Here is a 23,420-nt window from a genome sequence, read left to right as displayed (position 1 = left end):
TTCCGTCTCAAAGAAACCAACACGTGACCATGCCCTCTATGGTGGCCTGATTTGGAGGAAAATGGGATCAAATGCCCTCTAAGGTGCCCTTTAAATGGACGAAAACATGATGTGGTACTCTTCCACTAGAGAAAATGTGATTGAGGTTCCATACATGCTGCCCTACAGGCTCAAAAACGAGTTAGCCTCTACATGCCTCTAAATGGTTGAATAGTTAATGGTTCCCATTGTGTTTTTATTTGAGAGGTGAAGTAGTTATACTTTAAATCTGCATGCAGCTGGTGTCCTTTTTAATTTTCTTTTCCCTGCCCCTCAGCAGCAGTAGCATGTGGTAAGTAGTCAACAAATGACCTCTATTTCAGCCTTAACAGTCTCATGCAAAGCTCTGCCTTTCTTTTAAGTGGATACTAATACCCCAAATCCAAAACAGTTGGAATGCTGGATAAAAAGTAAAAAAACAAAACAAAACAGAATGCAGTTAACTGCAAACAAATTGTGTTCACCAACAGGTTTTACAGTGTTCTGAGCCCATATAGTAACATCCTTCATACAATCATGTATTCACTAAGTGGTGAACTTCACTCCATCCTCGCTTGTGAATGACTGAGCCTTTCCAGGATGCCCCTTTCATGCTCAATCATGATACTATCACCTGTTACCAATCAACCTGTTTACCTGTGGAATGTTCCAAGCAGGTGTTTTTGGAGCATTCCACAACTTTCCCAACCTTTTGCTGCTCCTGTCTCAACTTGTTTGAAACATGCTGCTGCATCAAATTCAAAATAGGCATATATTTACAAAAATCAATGAATCTGATGAGGTAAAGTATTAGATATATTGTAAATATATTGACATTCTGCTTTATTTGTTTTACACACCGTCCCAGCTTTTTGGGAATCATCAATGGAAAGAAACACTGACCCCAGGATACTGATGTACTTAAAAATGTTTATTAGTTTTAAAAAGTCTTTAAAAACCAGTGTCAACAATCACTTCCCCTTTATAAAATAACTTGCTAAAGTGAAAAAAAGAAAAATCCTCTGTACACTGACCACAGCAACATAACAGTGGAGGGCAGTTCTACAGCTCTGAACCACTTTGATCAAGAGGAAGGGTAAAGTCTTCATTAAACACAAACGTCAGTGCTAACCAAATAAACACAAATGTTTTCACAGACACAGTAAAGAGAAACATCTAAACTGAGAGTATGGACTCAAAAACTGAACTTGAATAAGAAGTTTGTCTAGATTGCTCAATATTAAATACTGATTTATTACTTATTACAATAATGTAATCTGGTTAGAGTTTTGCTAGATCGTGACATTAATCTTAAACCATATAACTACGGATAGTCTCATTTCCACATTTCAAAATGTGTGCAATTATTTTCTGGGATAATTTTCTGCCAAAATCCATTTCTGAAAGGTTTTGGATCACAATCTTGCGAGTTTTGTTACATACAGTATTCTCACTATTCAACACAATGGACAAATCATGTTAAAAAAAAAGGACTGTGTATGATAGGTGATGCTATGACACTTAAAAAGTATGCTCCAAAACATCATAACAGTGCAAGTCAGATTATTGTGTCACAAGGTTATAAGGTTTGCAAGGTTATAGTTTCTGTACAACAACACACTCTAAATAAATAGCAAAACACAAACACACTGGGCGTCAGGCCACACATCCAATCTGTACAAATAGTCACTCGGGCATCTAATGCTAACACAGAGAAACAGATCATGAATGCATTTGTTTTTTTTTGCCATCCCATAAATAAAAACATTTTTTACCTGTTAGGTTTACAAAAGCATCAACAATAGTAAACAAAGTAATCTTTAATACTGTCCTGATGTAGTAACTTTATAAAAGATTTCCAGTGCTGCAAATGTCGCCAACTTGTCCACTCATTTCTCAGTTTATCTGTCGTATCACAGAGTATATTTGTTATGGCTATGTCCATCACATAGTAGACTGAGATCAGACACCCAAGATCTTAGTGCATGTTATACAGGTTATATTTAAAGTCTTTGGTATGGACATAAGGCTCAGAAACCAAAAGGAGAAACCTCAGGAGCACCTGTGAGTCTCACTTCATCTGTGGTGAGACTCACAGGTGCCTTCTTTACACGCAGCTCAACATCAGTGGAAAGCAAGACTTTCACATTTTATCAGTGATTATCAGATGTTTCACATCAGGACATGTAGTGAGAAATAGTCCTCCATCATTCAAACCCGACACAGTGCATTTATGTGAAGAAACACAAGTATTACAGATTGTCAGTGCAGTAAGATGAGTGCTACAATAGGTTCAAGATGCCAACTTTAGAAATAAACTGTTCCACTCCGTTTCAGCGACGTTTCATCAATTTCACAAGAAAACCTTCATCTTCACTTCAACAAATAATGCATTTTCTGAGTGCTACTGATTATTGTTATTGTTTTACCACCTCATAATTCTTCTTTTATACAAGATTTTATACTTTAAAAGTGCAGAAACTGCCCATTCAGGGGGTGAGTTTAGTTCTTAGGTAAATGGATTCCTTTCTACATTTTGTCCCTTTTTTCGTGCTGTGGTTACGTGGCTGAGCCCTCATCACTCACTGCTGGTTTGATGGACACCTTTCATGTTGTACCTAGCACTCAGTAGTGGACTGTAACTTGGTACATTTACTCAAGTACTGTACTGAAGTACTAATTCAAGGTACTTTAATTGGACTTTAAATGGAGTACTTCCATTTTATGCAACTTTACACTTCTCCTCGACTGCTTCCCCAAGGCAACTATTTCCATTTTTACTCCACTGCATTTGTGTGACAGCTACGTATTGTTACATTTCAGATTACAGTTTTTCATATCCTATCCATTTCCATAATATGATGCATTGCTGTAGGTTAAACTAACCAACAGGATACATATAAAGTGGTTAACATTAGCACAACTGCAGCAGTAAAATGCAGCATACACTTTATTGATCCAAAAACATCAATTATAATAACACAGAACGGTCCAACACTGACAGGGACCATTTTTCTGCCAAATGAGTACATTTACTTTTCGTACTTTAAGTAAATTTAGCTGTTAAGTACAGTTTTGAATGCAGGACTTTGATACAAGTATTTTCTCAGTGTAGTGTTAGTACTTTTACTTAAGTACAGGATCTGAATACTTCTTCCACCACTGGTACTAAACCATGAAAGGTATCCCATTCCCATGAGACATAACTCCCACATGATGCCATATAAAGACTCAATGCACAATTAAAGCTATTTTACGGGCGTCACAGCAGGACAGAGGTGATCCATTCTGGCTCAGTGCGTCCACACTAAACAAGTCAGAACCACTCAGAGAACTCATTGCTCTTCCATATAGTGTATCCCTGATATTTCTTAATATATCTATGGATTAAACAATTAAGAAAGACATATTGTGCATATAAATGAAACCGATTCATTTGAACTTCTAAAACTGACTTGACAAACAAAACAATATGCAAAAGAAGCCGAATCATATCATTGATATCATTATCTCCAGGCTTTCTGTCTCTATATTGCACAGATGTTTGATTCTCGTGATGACAGAGATAACAGGTTGACTTGGCTCTTTAAACTCATTGGCTCATTCTGAGAGGCCCAAAGTCTATGATGATTGTCAGGAAAGGCCTGATAAAAGAGAGATGTTTCAAAGCTTGAAAATCTGGCTATTATAACCAGATGAATTTTACAACTGTGAAAGTATTAAGAGATACTCTTTATATACTCCATCAAAGTGAACCACCAGTGATGACAGATCATGAGGATATTTTAAATGGATTCACATGGATGACTTTGACACTAATGATATTTCTATAAACTGAGTGAATACTTTTAAAATGCACTGACACCAGACTCACACCTAAAGCTCCTATGAAGATAACTTTGTGATATTTCCTTTTTTTTTTCAGTGAATGTACATTGCACACAGATGTTTCATTTATGACAAATTATTAGTAATTTTGTACCTCATGCTTTAGTTAGATAATGTCTGCAGATTTAGATATAATAAAGACATATTGTTGTAAAAGGGTTAGTAATAATAATCTTGTTTCATTCATTTCCACACTTCTTTCCACTGACAATTCCATGGATTATCAACCACAGCAGATTTAGGATTAGGTTTCTATTTTGCTCAGTAACTCTTTTTTACTTGTTGGAAATGCTCTCAATCAAATAGCATGGAGCAATGTTCTCTGATTAAATGGAAATGACCAGCATTTTAATCAGAGTATTGCAGCATCAGCATCAGTCTGGCACTTAAACTGGACAAACCTCAATGTGTCCAGTGTTGCATTACAAAGCGTAAATGCCTGAAAATAAATAAAACAACCACAGATTAACATGTTCAACATGACTAAAAATTATTCTCAACCCATTAACCCAACAGTTGGATGGTCTTTGCTTTCAAGCCAGTCAAGTCCACTTGAATGCGCCGCCTCGCTGGTAATTTGCTGAAACAATTGATCATTCACCATCTCGTCCGCAGCTGCATTTTGATATTGCTCTTGCTGCTGGTTAGGGTCAAACAAAAGGTTCGTGTCCAAAGCGTTAAGGTCATTGATGCTGCTGGAGAGCTCCGATGTCATTTTGATTTCACAGGGGAAATCTGTCCCACCTGCAGTAAACTCTGACTCCATGAGCTGACTGCCAGCAGTAAGGCTGTTGTCTGTCAGGAGGTCTTTCACAGTGCTGCTGAAATCCAACTGCTGATGCTGCTGCAGCTCTTCTTGATGCTGCTGTGAGCTTAAAGATAACAACATAGACCGGGCCTGTTGTTGATGCTGTTCTCCAGAGGCTGACTGTGCTTGGTTGTCGCCTGCTGAGAGAAACACTTGTTCGTTAATAGCATTTTCAATGAGGGAATTTGGCCTCTGCAGCTTGCATGTGCTGGTGGAGTCAGAGGTCATCAGGCTGAAGTGGTTGTCACTGCCAGAGAGGTTTGGGGTGGACTCGAGGATCTGGGTGAGGTTCATACGTGCAGTGTACCTTGAGGGTAAATTATTGATGCCCAGACCCCTCACAGTGTCATCGTGGTCCCCATCCAGCTTGCTCAGAAGGACGTTGGCAATGTTTTTGCTGTTGCATTGTTGGCCTGACGTGGGCAAAACCTCAGTTTGCATCATGATGTTGAGTGGCACAGAGTGGCTTCTCTGAGCCATGCTGCTCACCCCGAGATTTGTCTGGCTGTTTGCAAAGATGTTTAACACCTCAGGCGTCACAGGGGAGTTAAAGGGAGACACTACTGAACGAGGGATATAAGGTAGATTTCCTGTGTTTGCACTCAAATTCCTCTGATGCACAGCGGGGCTGACACTGCGACAGCGAGAAGTTGTAGCAGGTGTGTTGGTGGCTTTGTTATCCAGAGGAGCAGGCACGGCAAAACCCTCCTGCTTGGTCACGTTGGCCATACTGGCTACCTGCTGCTGCACAGGCGAGATGGGAGTCAAGCGGCCAAAACGGTTGTCATGGTGTCGTGCATGAGGGACAGCGAAGGCATGAGGCTTCTGAAAATGGTCCCCTATCAGGCCTTGATAGCTGGGGAGGATCCCCATTCCACTGTTTGCCTTGTTTAAGCTCCCACTGCTGCTGTTATAACTGTTATTCATCCACTCCAGCCTGGTCTTGTCTGGATGGGTGGCCATCGGTCTCTGCATAGGCTTGACAGGGCTGCTGGAGACAGTGCTGCCATCATGGAAACCAGTGATGCTGGAGTTGATGGGTGTAAATGCAAACGGGTTCCTGCACTCTACTGGACTGGGAGGCACATTGCTGCTGCAGTTGGAGTGTGGAGTACCAACTGGGGTGTGACGACTGCTTCCCAGTGCACTGTCCACTGGGGTGGTGGAAGCGATGCAGGAGCAAGGGCTCTCTCCAGTGAGGCCTTGGGCTCCTCCCATCATTTCCGATGTGGGCGTGGGCGTGGGAGTGGGCGTCAGCGTTTGAGATTTGATCTGATTGCCGTGACTGTTTGCGGCATGATAGAAAGCAGTCATGGTCTGATTGGGGGACATTATGTTGTCTGGTATCATAGCCTGTTGACCTTGAAGTGTGGCACAGCCTCCAAACTCCTGCAGGTTGTTAAGTTTCATCTGCTCTTCCATCTGCACCAGCTCCTCCACAATGCTGTCCTGAGTCACATCATCGTCAAAGGGAAAGTAGTCTGTATCCGTCTGCATAGGGAGCTGGCTCGACGATGAAGCTTGATTGAGAAAGTCTAGGGGTTCAGTAGCAGGATTGGACTGAGTGTAGGTCTGCTGTTGAGCTGCTTCCAGGCTTCCTGTGGTTGAGTTTGAACTCCTAACATCACTCCCACCTGAATGTTTTTGAAGGCTGGGGTTATTAGGTATGGCATGCACATAAGCCATTGTATGCCCCTGCTGTTGCTGGATTGATGGGTGACTGACTGAGGTGCTAGTTTCCATAACAGTGGACGTGTTTTTCCTCTGCATTGAGCTCTGTGTTTTGGCAACAGAGTAGAAGCCACTGGCTCTGAAAGAGGAAGTGCAGAGTGCGTGGACTTGAGTCGACGAGACAGAGTTCATTTTCGTCTCCACCTCCCTGGTCGCTGGTGCACTCTCAGGTCTAGCTGGAGCTCCTGGCCTGGGGACGTTATTGACTGTGTTTCTAATCCCATATCCAAGACCAGCAGTGCCCTCTACTGCCTGCTGGGGCATAAAAACCCTTTTGACTGGTGAAAGATCTGGACTGAGCCCTGGGCGTTTCCTGAGGCTCTTCATGGACAAGAAACCTTCTTTTGCTGATGTTACACTGCTGCCTTCCCCAAATGAAGGGGTTCTGCCAGTATTCAGCAATGAAACAGCACTGTTTTTCTGAGTGGAAACAGTTAAGTGCAAAGTGTTTGTATTATTAGCGCTATTATTTCTGCTTTCGACTGCTGCCACAGTGTTAGTGCTTGAGGAGGAGTTTTCATTGCAGTTGGGGCTGGATGTTTCCTCGAGGCCCAGGAAGCCTCTACTCTGAGGTATGGGCACACTGGCAGCCCTCTGCACAGCCCCTCCATTCCTATTTATCATTGCTCCTTCAGTCAAAATCAGACTGCAAGGATTTTGCATTTGGCTGTTTTTGTGAATAGTTTCAACTTCCATTTCAACATCGATGGTATGGGTGTTAGCAGCCTGCCCTGTCCTGACCACTGGGGCCAGAATGGGAACTGCAGAAGAGCTCCTCGTGATTTGATTGTTGCTAATGTCTTCCGCAACTGCTGAACTGCTAATGCCTGCAGATGCTGGCCGTAGAGTGGTGTTTGGGAGGGAAGTAGTAGTATTGCTGCTGTTGGGTGCAAGCGATATGGCGGTCATCTTGACCAAACTGACTGGGCTGACGTGACATGTAGTCATCACAGTCTTGATGGGACTGTTGCCAATGAGCATGGTGGAGGGCGAGCGCAAAGTGATAGCAGTTGTGGCTGTCGGCTTAGGCAGGATTTGTGCGTAGCGTTGTCGAGCACCACGTTCTCCGACAGCATTGGCTAGAATATTTTGCAGGGTTTTGGGGTTCTGTTTCACTGCCTGAACAGGCTGGGTCACCATCTGGAAGTTAATGGGCAGTACTTTGTCCTCTACTGCCCCCATTGGACTGGGGGACATCAGCTGCTTGTTTCTCTGTACCTGCAGAGGGAAAAGGTCAATCAGAAAGTGGAACAACTTAATTCTAGACGATACCCATGGGGTTTTTGACGATGTCATTTCTACCTGTCGGTTTTCAAACAGTAATTTTGAAGTTTGCATCCAACATGTAATGCTCTGATTTCTTGGAATTTAACTCTTAATAAGTACAAGGAGAGTACTGCTTGCTGTCACACAGTTTTGTTGTCATACATAAATTCGTGACAAACATGCAGGACCTGTATCATTTTCAGGACAGGCTGGGCTATGCAGAAAAATCATTCTTTGTCATATGACAGGTACTAGAATTATGTTATGATTCTGGATGTAAATTGGGTTTATCAGGTTCTAAGCGTTAATAAATCATTTTATATACCATATTAAGTGGACAGTTCTCACCGTGATGGGGCTCGGGACAGCAGCGACCACGATGCCTATGGTTGGCTGAGGTGACGGAGGGGTGGGGCTAGCGCATGGCACACCGTCATCTGCCCTCTTAATTTGTCCCTCCCCAGGTAAAGGAGACTGCAGCTTCTGCTCTTGTTGTTTCCTCTGGATCTTCCTCTGGAGCTGCTGCTTGGCATCGACAGAAGGGGAGGACAGCGAGATCCCATGAGACTGGAAGGACAGAGCCTCAGCAGTGGGGATGAATGCTGACACTGACTGTTGAGTATTAGCCTCTGAAGAAAGGAGATAAGGGGATTTAGATCTGTATCATGCTACTGTTAAAAGATAATAACCACATCATCACCGAGTTACAATGAGGTTTGATTGTTATACAAAACCTAAACTTATTGTTCGTTTATTTTATTAGGCCCCCTTTAGCTTCTGTTGCAGCAGTTGCTAATCTTCCTAGGGTCCACACAAGTGTAGGTTTTACACAGTGTTGTGCCTGAACACGTTCATTGAACGATAGTTCATGAACTCATTCATATTTTGGGCGAACGTGAACTGAACGTACTGTATTACTGCCTGATGAATGTTACTGTGAACTTGTTCATTCTGGTGTCTGTGAATGGCACGCTCTCTCAGTTTAACTTCGTTCAATAGGGTGCCAGATTTCTGTAGAGCATTCCAGGCGAAAACCTGGCTAAAACACACCGTAAACAGGCCTTAATATGTAGCGGAAAAAACACCCAATCTGGCAACACCAGCCACCAGTGTCGCACCGCATGTGTCATCAAAACAAGAAGCAGCATGGAGGCGACAAAGCAGCAAGGAGGCTTCGTATGATCATTTAAACAAGTTTTATGACAAGGTCAGCGAGGATGGCAAAAATCTTACATTTCTGTGCAAACTTTGCCCGCCGGCTTTCAAAATGAAAATCTGCACTTCAGTCACATGGGGTGAAAGCTGCAGCTGCTTCTAGTGTGGACTGAATGGACAGCAACAAAGCATTACAGCAAAAATGGGGAAATGCTGTCCCCTCAATGCTAATGTAAACCCTGGTTGGATAAGGATTCAAAACTGGATATGAAGATGAAATCAGACGCATAGTTACAGAATTAAAACTAATAAAATAATTGCTGTCTGTGGTTCTACAGGGGCTGTGGCAATAATTTTGAAAAATAATAGCTCGCAGCAACATATGGACTAGTTCATTTTTGGAACGGTGAACTTAGTTCAAAATTTTGAATTATGAACGATGAACGATGAAATTTGTGAACTGAACTTTGAACTAGTTCATGTAGAAAGTGAACTTTCCCAACACTGGTTTTAGAAGAAGAAGAAGAAATGTACTTTATTTATCACACATAGTTAGTTGCACACTACATGCACACACGCCATGCTTCCGTGAAATTATTTTCTCCGCCTTTAACCCATCCTTGGTCCTTCCTTCCTCCGCGGCAGACCAGGAGTGGTGGGCTGCCAACCGACAGCGGCACCCGGGGACCCAACTCTGTTCGTCACCATTGGTCAGATGGTGATCTTCTTGCGTGTTTTTAGTGGGGGTTATTTAAGCAGGATACGGTGAACACGGGGAGAACATGTAAACTCCATACAGAAAGGCCCCCTTTTTCCTCGAGCAGACACTGAAGGCAACGTGGAGGACACGTCACCAGTGCCCACAGCGGCATTTGAACCGGGACCTTCTAGCTGTGAGGCGACAGTGTTACCACTTGTTCCACCATGCCAGACTATTCTTGGGTCTATGGATAACTAATTGTTGTTTATCCACATACTGACTGCATTACATGTATGTGTTTGATCAGAGTACTCCAATAAAACATAAAAGTTTCATTTACTTGAACCTAAAAATACATGAAAACAAGCTGACAGGCGTATAAGTGCAGTAACAGTCAGTGCCACCAGAGGCCACTCCTGACCTGTTTTTCCACAGGGGGCATGAAGCCGGGGTTAATTGCGTCTTACCTGTTGCTGTGCCGGTTGTAATAGTGAGAGCTGCCAAAGACTTGTTGCTGATGTAATGGCTGTCGATTAGGAAGCGAGCCAAGTCTTCCACAGCATCAAACTGGCGTTTCAGCACCTTCTGGGCCCACTCGCACACCAGATCACAGGCTGCAAGTCGCACATCCTCCTTTATGCTGCCCAGCTGTCCCGCTGACTCCAACACATCACACTGGAGCTACACACAATATACATGTGGTTATATACATGATACACTGCATGACAGAACAGTGACAATAATGGAGTCTGAATACAAAGAGAATATTCTGAAATATTAGTACAGAAGACGTAAATGTGCTTACTCCATCCCCTGTTTTATGGAGATCCAGAGTGGGCAAAGACGGCATGTGAACAAAGGGTCTCTTCCTTAGTCCACTATAACAGTATGTAAGCTGGTGTTAAGATCAAAAACGTGACTCCAGAAAACTCACATACAGTGTGCTGGAAACACACAGTATACACACTACTTTGGAACAACAATGATCAACTAGTCAATTATAAAAGTCAACAAGTAATACAGAGATTGACAGCTCAGAACAACAGGCCAGCTACAGCTAGTTTGCTAATGAGTTCAAAGCAAACTCCCTTCAACAAGCAAATATTTTATAATAACCCATAAAATTGACTTATACAATGATAATTGAATAAACCTTAGGTTATGAGAATAAACCAAAAAATAAAAAATAAAAAAAATCCCAATTTCATGAAGGTCAAGATCACAGTGACTCTGAGGGGCCTCCGTATTGAGGCATGGGGGGACTTTATTTCATTTCACATCTATATTTAGAGAGCTTATGAACTGCAACAGCAGATGGTCTGTGACCAGAGACAGAGGCCAGACCGTTACAGTCCATTCCAGTGAAGGATATTTAGATTTTCCTCTCATGCCAAGCCGGCGTGCCTTCATGTTGGGGAAGACATTTTTCATCATTTTTCCAAAGTCTGCAGCACTCAGTGGGTGGTAGTTTAGATTGTCACAGAAGCTCCTGAAAGACATTAGAGAAAGAATAAATGAACAAACGTCTTGAATCAGGGATCAAAACCATATCAACACTGCAGATTATTTTCTGGGCCATTAATGTTTGAATCTCCTGTGAATGTGAGGTGATAAAGTCTTAAAGTCAAAACTCCTCACTGATTGTGTAGTAATATTGGTTGGAACATTTAAAGCTGCTGTATTAATATTTTAGATTAACAATGGATAAAATTATCTAAAATTAATTGATCAAGGTCAATCATCAATCATAGTGAGAGTTACCACCATATTATGACTGTTGTCTGGTATCATAGCCTGTACCATTGTTTCGATTTTATGGCCCATAACTTTTATATTTTGCTTCACTCTCACAGGCCTCTTTTTCAGCCGTAGCAGGCAGCTGTTCTCAGCTCTGATAAACTCACCGTACGTGACCTGCTCAGCACCAAATAGCAGACAAAGTTAGTGTTATTTAGCAGCTAGAAATCCAGACATTTTTCTCAGGAGTTGGTGGAGACCAAACACAGAGCTAAAAGAGAGTGAATACTCATCTGGTGTCCAGAATCACAACTCTGAATGAATGATGATGTTTGCTAAAACATTTGTTATATCAACTTTGTATGGTGACATCAATGTTAAGTTTACAGCCTGTTGTGCTGCCCCTAAGTGGCCAAGTCAGTTAATGCAGGTTTCAAGGTAACTGCAACAGTACAGATGTAATAGTTTGAAAAATGTGAAAAATGAGAACCATGCAAATTAAACTTATTAACATCCATGTGTTGGCATCATCAAACATTAAGTGCTCTTTATAGTTATATATCCAAAGTTTCACTGTTTCAGTGCACAAACAAACAGTTTTTGTTGTTTTGAAGTGAAGCACATTGCGCCTCTTTAAAGCCTGTCTATCCTAAAGGCGCCAATGTTTCTGGAGGGCACTGTATTTCTGATCTGGTGGAGTTAAAAAGACAGTTACATAACACTGTCAGAGCATTTCAATGGCTGTCTCAGACTTTCCATTCTAATATTACCAACACATGCTGCTCTCTGTGATTCCCATGCCTGCAGCGTCTATTTATACTGACGCTTTAGCCGGCAGCAATTTAAAGGAAGAATCTCAAACATCAGTAGCTGTTATCTAGTCAAAAGGTAAACGGCAACAATAAATATTCAAATAAATAGTTAAGTCAATGGTTAAGTAAACCTGATTCATTCATTGTGTGTCTGTGTGTCATCATGTGTTTAATACGAAACTCTGAGACTGACAGTCAAGTCTCAGCTTGCTAATGGGTATTTACGATAGTGACAAAAACGTGTTCTCATTTTTGAACATTTGAAATGTCTCCATTCTCCACTCCATTGTTTATACCTACTTGTATTCATCATAGACCTCCTGTTTGGGAAGAGAGGTCTCCGGGTATTCCTCTAAATGATTGTGGATCCAGCTGAACGCATGCATCTGCTGTGTGCGGCTTGAAGACAGGACGCTCTGGTCACTGAGAAAAGATGAGGATCATTGATTGACTGACAAATGGCACTCAGCTGACTTATGCCACTGTAACCTCAGTCCTGAAGAAGAAGTCAATGAAAGCTAATCTAGATCTGTGTACAATCATTATTTTGCCATCCTGCATCAATCACAAGACAACATGCATTTTTCATCAACTGTCCTTTTTGGTGTGAACGCCATCAGAAAGCAGGTGTGTCCTTACCTTTTATCAGTGTTACTGCTGGGACCAGAAGGCAACTTAAGGTAGAGGTAGAGCTTTTCAATGTCTGAGAACTTCTCAACATCTTGCTGCAGAAATAGAAAGGGGAGTTAGGAGTTTGAGTGAAATGTCTCCACAACTACTTGATGGATTACCATGAAATCAGGTACAGGCATTCATGTCCACCTCAGGATGATTCACAAAAACTTTAATGATCCGCTGACTTTTCCTCAGCTCAAACTTTGTATTTGTCCATCTGATTTATGACTAAACCTGCACAGCTAATGGCGCTCCCATCAGCCTCAGCTGTAGTTTAGTGCTAATTAGCAAATGTTAGCACGCTAACACACCAAACATGATAAACATTACACCTGCTAAGCATCTGTATTCCAACATTATAGTGACAATGTCAGCACGCTGATGTTAGCATTTAGCTTAAAGGCTGTATACCAGGGGCACCCAAACTTTTTCCCTTGGAAGATCAAAACTGAAACTTCATGGTGGGCTACAGGCCAAAGGCAAACACGCTTTATTTTGAATTGTTAAGATGTGAAATGGTACTGGGATCCCAAGCTGTCACTCAGCCAGACAGTAATAACAAACATACACGAGCTTCTCCAACACAATCAACTTCGATTTAAAGCGATAAAAAATATGCTAATGAATACAAACAATTAGTTTAAAGCATCCATCCATTAAAAACTATTCAGCTTTTAACACAGTGTTCTGACCCTGACGCCCTTACAACCATGCAACCAACAGCAAAGCTAGTGGCCATGAATCCCCAGATTTGAGTACATTAATACAGATGTGTACAAATTGAACCTTCTCAGCACGGCCCTGAGCTACACACAGTCCTGAGCACTTCTATCTACGTTCTTGAAAGGGAAAAAGAAACATGAGAGCGTGAAGAGGGAGCAGTTTACATTCTGCTGGTTTAGATGGCAGCAGACAACAGTGTTGAAAACCAAGCAATACTCTCACCCCGTAGAAGTGATTTCAGTAACACTAACAGTGCCTGTAAGAAGTATTCACCACCCTTGTAAGTATTCATGCTTTATTGTTTTACAACATTGAGTCAAACTAGATTTAAGGAGGCAGGTTTGAAATCAGATCTCTACAAAGTGATTAGAATTAATCACAAGGATAAAAATACAAATTCTGTCTTTAATATGACGCGCTTCAAATGTCACTGGTGCAGACAACTGGCTTTAGGAGTCATGTTGTCAGTTAAATGGAGATCAACTATGCGCAGTCAAGGGGTTTTATTTAACTGGAGTATAAATAGAGACATATCTGAAGGTCTAACGTTTGGTTCTGTGGCAAAACTTTCATCATGAAGATGAAAGAAGAACAAAAAGAGGCTGAAAAGCACAAGTCAGAGGATTATTACAAAAAAATGAACATCTCTTCCAGTGCAGTGAGAGAGGAGCTTCGCCGATTAGTCTATTTACGTCTTTTTGCCTCAAACAATGTCACTTGAGTCAGTGTTGGTTGTTTCTGACAAGTTTGAAAATGAAAGAAATGTCGAATAAGAAAGAAGTGAGTTTACCCGACCTGTGTAGTCCACTCCTCATCTCTGCTTGAGGCTAGCGGCTCGAGGCAACGTGAGACGCTTCTAGCATAAGATACATGAACCTCTGACCAAAACGCCAGAGGAAGAAGGGTGCATGCAATAAAAAAGACGGCTTCTGCTTCTGCTCTATTGATTTTGATGCTCTTTTTTAAACTGTTATTGAGAAATGGAAAGAGTATGGCACAGCGCAACTCTGCCTAAAGCAGGCTGTCCTCAAAAACTGAGTACTGACTCTTGAGGGAGGCCGCCAAGAGACCTCTGAAGGGGTTAAAAGCTTCAGGTAAAGCCACTCATAAAAACTAGAATTACTGCTAGTTGCATGCCGCCCCTAAAGCCAGGTATATTTTTGGCACAATAGAAGTTCTCACTATAGTGACACGTATGATTCCAGTGAATAACTTCCAGTGAGAAACATGCGGTCTGTTTTCACAGAAGAGTACAGATCACATGGTGCAGCAACAATCAACTCAAGCTCAACATCAGCAGAACCAATGAGCCTGTGGTGACTACAGTGCTTTAAATATGGATGTTCAAAATGTGGATGTTTCACACACACCTTCAACCCGGCAGCACAGCCCCCCCCACGTTATGATGTTGAATCAGGGCCAGAAAGGTGTTGTGAAGTTGACCTTTGACCTTTTTGATATAAACTGTCAGCACTTCATCATTTCATCCTCGGAGCCATTTGTGTGAAATTCTGTCATAATCAATGGATAAATTATTGATTTAAGTGTGTTTTGTGAGGTCACAGTGACCACTGACCTTTGACCACAAAAAATCTAATTTGTTCATCATTGAATCCAAATTTGAAGAAATCCCCTCCAGCCGTTTCTGAGATATTTCACTCACGGGAATGTGAAGGACGGACAACATGTAAACATGTCACAGAGGCATAACAGTTCACATGAAATCAAAGCTGTAACTTGCCAGAATGGTGTACGTATGAGACTGAAATCAGCAGGAAAAAGCTTCTATGGTTTGACAAGAGTAAAAGCCATCAGACTAAACGCCATGTTTAGTGTGAGCCACACACAGCATATCATAAAGAGAACATCCCCACTCTGAAGCACGCAGTGAGGAGCATAAACAAAGATTTACTCTGACATTCAGCCGAGCACTGCAGAGGGATGAAACCATATAGTACTATATAGTGCTAGTATAGTATAGTATAGTATAGTATAGTATAGTATAGTATAGTATAGTATAGTATTGTACTATACTAAATATTGCATACATACAGCTGTACAGTTGAGAAACACTAGCATGTGCACACATACAGTGTAAATAGCTGCAGACAGACACGCCCACACAGACAGGCTTCTGCAGTGCAGGGCAGCCTGTAAGGTGAATTCCAGTCCTCTGCTGTTTACCCTTTTCTCGGGACAGCTCGCAGCATAGTAGGTGTGTATACACACACACACACACACGCACAATACTGACGTGTCATCACTCATATATATATATATATATATATATATATATTTTTTTTTCTTTTCACCCTCCCAGTTGGCTCCCAATAATAAACGTTATTCTGTCCATCCTCTCGGATTAACTTCTTTGTTGTGAGGGAGCCACAGCTCACCCACGGCTGAAGGTAACAGACACTGAGCAGCATCGGCCATGATGAATACATGTCAATACACGTGATTCTCATAAATAAGCACTGTTGCTTTCAAACTGGGCAAGAATGATGGGTAAATTGTTGTATCTGTGGGCTGCATTTCAAATGCAATCCTGCTGAAAGCCTTGTTGTGCATCATTCAGAGGACACTGCTGGCCTTTTTAGGGTGACTCACTTCCTGCTCTGCTGACTCGGACTGTCACCGTCTGTATGTTACTGTGTCATCAGCTTCAGACAGTCAAGTCCTTCCTCTCCCCCTTCAACTCACTATACCTTGAAATAAAGATTTTACCAGCAGGCAAACACACAGGTACAGTAGATTTTAGTAGTTGTGAATTTGCATTTTACACTTATTTTTGAACACTTATTATTATATATTATTTTTGAACACAGCATTTTAAACTTCAGCAGACAACAAACTTGAACACCAACACAAGTTAAATGGTACCTACAGTTCAACATGACTCTATCAAAGACATAACAGCTAATTCTCTATTGTTCAACATGTAGGCTACAGCTCCCAAGAGGCTTTCACAATGAACGTCACACTGCATGAATTACTGGTGTCATCGTCAAACAGCAACGGGACGTCCAACTGTGCTGGCAAGCGCAACACTGGATACGAGTTTAGTTTAGAGCAAAGTGTGACATTAGCTGGCTAATAGTGCTGGACTTTGTCCTTATGTAACAGGTTATGAAATCTACCACAGATCATCACACAAAAGCACTAAACTAGAGTCAACTCAGTCTGAGACTACAACTATTGTTCAGAACTAATTTGAGCAGATTTCTTATTCAGAAATTAAAATGACTTCGTCTCCCTCGGCCCTGCAAGGATGCAACATACTGATTTGTGCTCCATTCACAGAGGAGACAAACATATGACGCTGATCTACTAAAAGCATATTTGACCTATTCATGAGGCTGCTGGCAGAGGTTAATCCCTTGTTGTCACCAGTCATCAAGGCTCACTGCAGCCCACTGCACATCAGTATCTGTCCCTAAACCCACCGCTGCATCCCACAGACTCTGCTTTGAGCTGACATCCCCTCTGGAAATTATTTTTCAAGGCTGGTTTTATGAATCTTACACCTTCATGATTTAAAATACAAAGAGTAATAATCGACCCTGTCGGGCCAACCGGTCAACGTCATTGACTAGCGCAGTGGTCTGTCCTCAGCTGCGCCCTCTATAGGTTGATCTGAAAAGCCACTGCTCACAGATTTGCTGTTGTTTTATTAAATTGTGCTAAGCAGAAAATAAACCTATCAGGAGACAAGACTGTTTCAGGTCTACATGCTGGAACCACAAATCAATGACAAACAATATTTTAACAGATTACAGCTGAATAAAAAGGTTTGTAGATTGAGAAGATGTCAAGAATACTCACCAGAATGTTTTCCACTTTTGACTGAACAGATTTGCTGCAAAATAGAGATATAGTATAAATTAGTATGAAGCTGGTGTAACATGAGCGCTTGTGCCTAAAGTGTATTTATTTATAAAGCAGAGGAATGTTTGGTATGAGACGACCCTCCCTGCAGCATCTCTCAGGTCATGTATCCCACCACCAGGAACACATGTTGTCATATGTAAAAAGAGAGAGAGAGAGAGAGACAGGAACTGTGGTCACATTGTCTCTGACAGAAGCACTCAAATTCATTTTTGGTCACCAGGGAAAATCTGTTTCATCTCAATGTAAATATGAAGGAAGAATGAAATGTGAATGATGAAAATACAGACTTTCATTCTTTACTTTTTGTGTTTTATGTTTCTTAGGCATTAAGTTAAATCATACTTTTTAAAAAGCCAAAAAAAAGAACTTAAAAAAAAAAAAAAAAATTCTAATTCTTGAGGTGTGTTCCCAAATGTTTTATTGTGATTCTTGATATTATCCCAATAATCAAGCATAGTGTCTACAGTCACATCCGTACTGTAAATACTGTACACATGCACAGTTCAGACAAAAGGTGCAGAACAAATTAACTTATGGCAATAACTATTTTTGACACGTATTTAGGCCAAAACAAGCATTAGAAGACTTTGATCTTAAAGCTGTATACTGATTCAAACATGGAAACATCGCTCAAACCAGATACCTGAATAACTTCAGGTCTAAGTCCTAATCTGCAGACGGGTCAGGTTGTTGTTTACTGCGAGGCAGAAGGTAAGTCTCATTTAAGGACTTACTCACTGCCGCTGGGCAGGTCAGATTCAGCAGACCCTCTAAGCCATGACAAGAACAGTTCAATTTAATTCACTGTTACTAGGTGGCCAAGGAATTCCCAGTGCTGAAAGGCCATCATTAAGCTGTTTGTAAGGCGGATTTGGCAGGTACATTGAATGACACCTCAGACTTAGATTAGAAAAAGAAATAAAGAACTGACACAAGCCTGATTCTTAAAAAAACATAAATAAAAACAGAATGCAGTCATTTGCAAGTGTTCCTGAGTCCATATAGTAACATCCTTTATACAGTCATGTGTTAACAAAGTGGTGAACCTCTCTCCACCCTTGATTGTGAACGACTGAGCCTTTCAAGGATGCCCCTTTCATACCCAATCATGACGCTATCACCTGTTACCAATGAACCTGTTTACCTGTGGAATGTTCCAAACAGGTGTTTTTGGAGAATTCCACAACGTTCCCAGTCTGTAGTTGGCCCTTTCCCAACTTGTTTGAAAAATGTTCAGAATACACAGATATTCAGAAAAATCAATGAAGCTGATGAGGTCAAACATTCAATTTACTGCCTTTGTATTGTTTTCAGTTGAGTATGTGTTAAAAAGGACTAGCAAATGATCACATTCTGTTTTATTTATGTTTTTTCAGCCTCACAACTTTTTGCGAATCGGGGTTACACAAGACATCCTTCAAACGACATTATGTACAATATGCAGATGTAATTCAGCCTGTGATTGGGGAGCTTGAATGAACAGCAGCAGGAAAAGACCCTCCACAGCAGCACTCCTGGACAGACTATCACTTCATATGAAGACGCAGTGACAGCGTGGTTTCAAATGAACTTGCTGACCTCGGCCAAGACAGTCTCATTCGACCATGAGCCACTGAGCAGCAGGCCGCTGAGGTGAGCGTCAATATTTATACTCTAATCCTCTTAAAGGTTAAAGATTTAGGGAGCGGGACAAATATTCAATATCCCAATATGTTATTGACAAACTGGCTCCAGCAGAGTGACATGTTTCTGGTGAGTTTTTTCCTGCAGACATTTCAACTCTGAACTGTTGCACTTTGTGGGAGTTCAGCCTTTTGACATTTTACAACTGTTTGACATTTAAATGATAGTACTTGAGTTCACTGACATTCTGAAATAAAAGGGTATTTCCGGTCAGAACACGGCCTTAAATAACAGCAACCACAGACAATATTCAATATTAGCTGTTCAAGAAATCAGTTACCTTTTCTCTACAAACTATCTTAACCCTGACACACTGTTTGCAATCCTTGGCTTCATGTTGTTTTAGTTCATTTAATTTTTAAATTAGGCTTTAATTCAGTGTTTTAATGCCACGGGCTGCCAGTCTTCCTTCTTTCAAAGTGGTAATTGTATACTTCACAGTCACTTATAGACACATGATTCTGCCTGGTCTTTTTTTTGGAATTAGTTATTTGGAGCCAAAAACCAGGCAAAGACATCTGAGGTCAGTAGCTCTTTTACGTGAACTGGTGTGAAAATAATCTGGATAATTTGGCCACATCATGGATACATCTGATATGTGACAGCAGTTTTCAGAAACACATCTTGACATAATGTTGCAAAAGTTCTGTGTTTGCAACATAATTTGAAAGTGAGCAGTGCGAGTCAATTCACCTGCTGAAAGAGGAACTTCTCACTGTAGCTGCCGGTTTGTCGGCATGCCAACAGTGTTTTGATGGTGGAAATAAGGAGGGGAGGGGGAACTGAGTAAGAATGTAGATGGCTACCACTGCGACAATGCCTTTAACCAATCAGTAAACAAGCAAGAGATGCAGGGGAGGGTGTGAGGGCAACCAAGGGGTGAACTAGTTCCACGTTTTGCCTTCACTGAAGTAAAAGCAGAAATACTGTGTTAAAGTGTCAAAGCAGAGCATGCAAAAAGTACAAACAAGCAGAATGATCCAGTCAGATTTACACAGTTATGTATTACAATGTGAGATCAGAATTACTGGTCCATTAAAGTGTGAGCAGCATTTTTAACTACTACATATGCTGTTGGGTAATTTAATTTACAGCAATCCAATATCACATTTTATAAGTTGATCTTTTTTTGTAGGTAAATTCTTAATCTTAATAAACTGTGAATTTACTGCTGTTAAATAAATGCAGTGGACTAAACGGTACATGAGATATGTTACGTACAAGTACCTCAACAGTGTACTGGTCTGATCCTAAAAAAATAAGTGGACTCTGAGACCTGATCACCAGATTTTGAACCCAAGGCAATCTTTACAGATTAGCCTGTCGGCATTAACCTCCAGCCCAGACAGACAGTGACTAGCCACGACATATTTCCATAATACTGCGCTTCAGTTTTAAGTAGGCTGATACATCTGAATAGTCCTCTGCTGCAGCTGGACAGCAGACACACCGACCATACCGTACATTTATTCACACAAAACCCCCGTAAACAAACACAAGCACACTCCTCAGTCTGAAGACATCATCAAATGAAGTGTTGATGCTCTGGACTCCCTACTTAAACTACATGTAAATATATATTTATAACTACTGACAGTGGTGTAAGTACATTTACTCCAGGACTGTACTTCAAGAACCTTGAGCAAATCCAGTTGCCTTTGGAAAGCATTTTGAAATACCACGACCTGCATGAATGAGAATCTTTACAGACTTCATGTACTTGAACTTTAGTACTGAGTACTTCAATTTAATGCTTCTTCTACCTCACTGCATTTCAGGGGGAAATATTGTACTTTTTACTCAATTACATTCATCTGACATAGATAGATAGATAGATAGATAGATAGATAGATAGATAGATAGATAGATAGATAGATAGATTTTTAACATACAAAACATACAGTCTAATTACTTTGACCAATAAGAGACACTGTTACAGATTAAACTATTAGACAGTATGAAAAAAAGTTAAAAAAACCCCATCAAACTGCTGCTCACATATTCATGTATCAGGAATAATAATCCACTTTGTGTGATAATATGACATACCATACATGGTTTACTTTTGATACAAAGTACAATTTGCCGATATACTTATGTACTTTAGTTTAAATGACAAACAAAGCGGTGGTATGTGGTTCAGTACATTTGCTCCAGTGATGTACTTTACTGACTTGAACATTTTGCTTGCCTGTCACATTGTACTTCCATCCCTCTTCACTTCAAAGGGAAATATTGTACTTTTTACTCCTATACAACTATTTGCAGATTCGTATTTTACATATAAAACATATGATCATCACGTAAAATGTTTGTCATAGATTAAAATTCCCACAGCATACAGGTAGAAATGGCTCCACGACCAACTCTAACAGCATGATACTTGCATATTAAAGCATCAGTAATCCAATAAAATAAGATAAATTAGTATGATACTCACAACGGCTCAACGACTACTGTTTAGTTTTTCTATGAGTATACTTCGCTGACAGTACTTGTGCACCGAAGTAAAATTTTGCATGCAGGACTTTGACTTGTACTTAAGTATTCGTGTGGTATTGGTACTTTTACTGAAGTAAAGCATGGAAACAGTACTCCCGTCTATCTGTGCTGACTTTGTGACCAACACAGAAGCATCACACTATGGAGAGCAGTACGTGAACACCTCCTCACCAGATGGAGTTCTTGATCCTGAGCTGCAGAGCACTGGCCTCAGCGCCCTGCAGCCCGGGCAGCAGGCCGGGCAGGCTCCTCGCCCCGCGGTCCGGCTGCTGCTGGAGGTCCTCCTCGGCCATCACGGCGGGCCTCGGGAGTGGAGTGCACTGGACTGGACAGGAGGCGTGGACGGACGAGTTAACCAACATGGACCGGAGGACGCGGCGATGCTAACGGGACAGCAGCGCGCCCTGTTGTTGTTGTCAGCCAGTCCTCCTCCGACATCGCTCGCTTCAAGTCCCAACACTTGGTGAATTAAAGAGGCTGTGCGGCACACCTACGAGTCGCCGTCACACACGAGGCGATGCATGAATAGAAATAAAGGCAGGCGTAAACAAACGGACAGCTGGAAAACAACTCGCTGGACCCTCCGGAGTGCCGTTCCCCTCACGTTGTGGGATTTCTCTGCATGTGCAGGCTGAGTAGTAGCTGATGGGCAAACGCATGCGCACTGAGACGCTCAGTATTAAAAACAACATGTAAACAGACGCGTGACTGAACTGAATGTGAATTTAAATATATATTATTATTTTGTATATATGTTGCTGACATTGACCCAGCTATAAAATACAAATAAATATATAAAATTTCTACATTACAAAAACAACACAACTCTTTTTCTTCTTTTTTCTTATCATCATCATCATCATCATCATCATCATCATTATTATTACATTGATTAGCTGTTGGCTGGATTACCCCCATTATTATTTCATAATCATTTCTTATTACTTTTACCTTGCTCATATGAGTATTTCCACGCTACTTCATATTTCTTCACATTAAACCAGTGGTTCCAAACGTTTTTGTCTTCTACATCTACATAATAAAGTAGTTAAAACTAGCTCCACCTCAACCAGCAGTAACAGTAAATATCTACATACACATTGATGTACTGTAATGTAATGGCCTAATAATGCAATATATATTTATATGTCACATGACATAAAGAGTACTTTTACTCTGGATACTTTAAGCACATTTCAGTGATATGTATTGTACTAATAACAGGTAGGTTGAAACAGAGCATTTTTCGTTGTTGTTTTGTTTTATTACAAAGTATTCCACCACAGAAGTACTGTGCAAAAGTCACAGAGACAGGGAGAGCTGAGGGTTCATAGGGGCCCATCAGCTCATATTGAAGTGGCTGTTTTATCTGAGAGTACTGATGAAAGAGCCTGCTGAATGATATCAATATAACCAGTGTTGTTGGAGCTTGACCCATGCAAGAGACTCACAGTCAGGACATCTCTGCTGCAGCAGTTTTGAATATTAACCTGTCTCTTCTCAGTCCCCCATCTTTGTGTGAATCGTTGCTGAATTGTTATAGTAGTTTTCTTTTTTTCTTAGTTTATTGGGCAAATATCACTTCCGTATAGCCAGAATTTCAGTCCAGCACATATGCTTTTGTTAAATTCTAAACTAATAACATTTGTTAACGTAATTCAGTTATTTCAGAATAATTGCTATTGAGGAAAATGAGTTTTTTTTATATATGTTTCTTCTTTTACTACACTTTGCTTTAATATTTTTTTGTTTTTGTTAACCTTTGCCTTAAATGTCCTTGGAGGGCTGCCGTACTGTGTGCCCTGAGTAGTTGCTAAGCAACCAGAGTCGC

The 23,420-nt window shown here is 41.0% G+C and overlaps 1 protein-coding gene across 1 annotated transcript; it reads right to left on the bottom strand.

Annotated features, from left to right (window-relative positions):
* Nucleotides 1-910: 910 nt before the first annotated feature.
* Nucleotides 911-22,202, bottom strand: LOC139335379 (DNA-binding protein RFX7-like). Its single transcript, XM_070968955.1, has 9 exons — nucleotides 21,761-22,202; nucleotides 17,339-17,372; nucleotides 12,755-12,840; nucleotides 12,416-12,538; nucleotides 10,939-11,055; nucleotides 10,372-10,456; nucleotides 10,034-10,247; nucleotides 8,060-8,340; nucleotides 911-7,663 (listed from the first exon to the last, which is right to left on the bottom strand). Exons 1-9 carry the CDS (start codon nucleotides 21,949-21,951, stop codon nucleotides 4,403-4,405), a joined length of 4,392 nt encoding a protein of 1,463 aa, XP_070825056.1. The 5' UTR covers nucleotides 21,952-22,202; the 3' UTR covers nucleotides 911-4,402.
* Between the last annotated feature and the right edge of the window lie 1,218 nt (nucleotides 22,203-23,420).

Source organism: Chaetodon trifascialis, chromosome 1, assembly GCF_039877785.1.
Source record: "Chaetodon trifascialis isolate fChaTrf1 chromosome 1, fChaTrf1.hap1, whole genome shotgun sequence".
NCBI classification, from domain to species: Eukaryota; Metazoa; Chordata; class Actinopteri; order Chaetodontiformes; family Chaetodontidae; genus Chaetodon; species Chaetodon trifascialis.
This window is presented reverse-complemented; position numbering and strand designations above follow the sequence as displayed.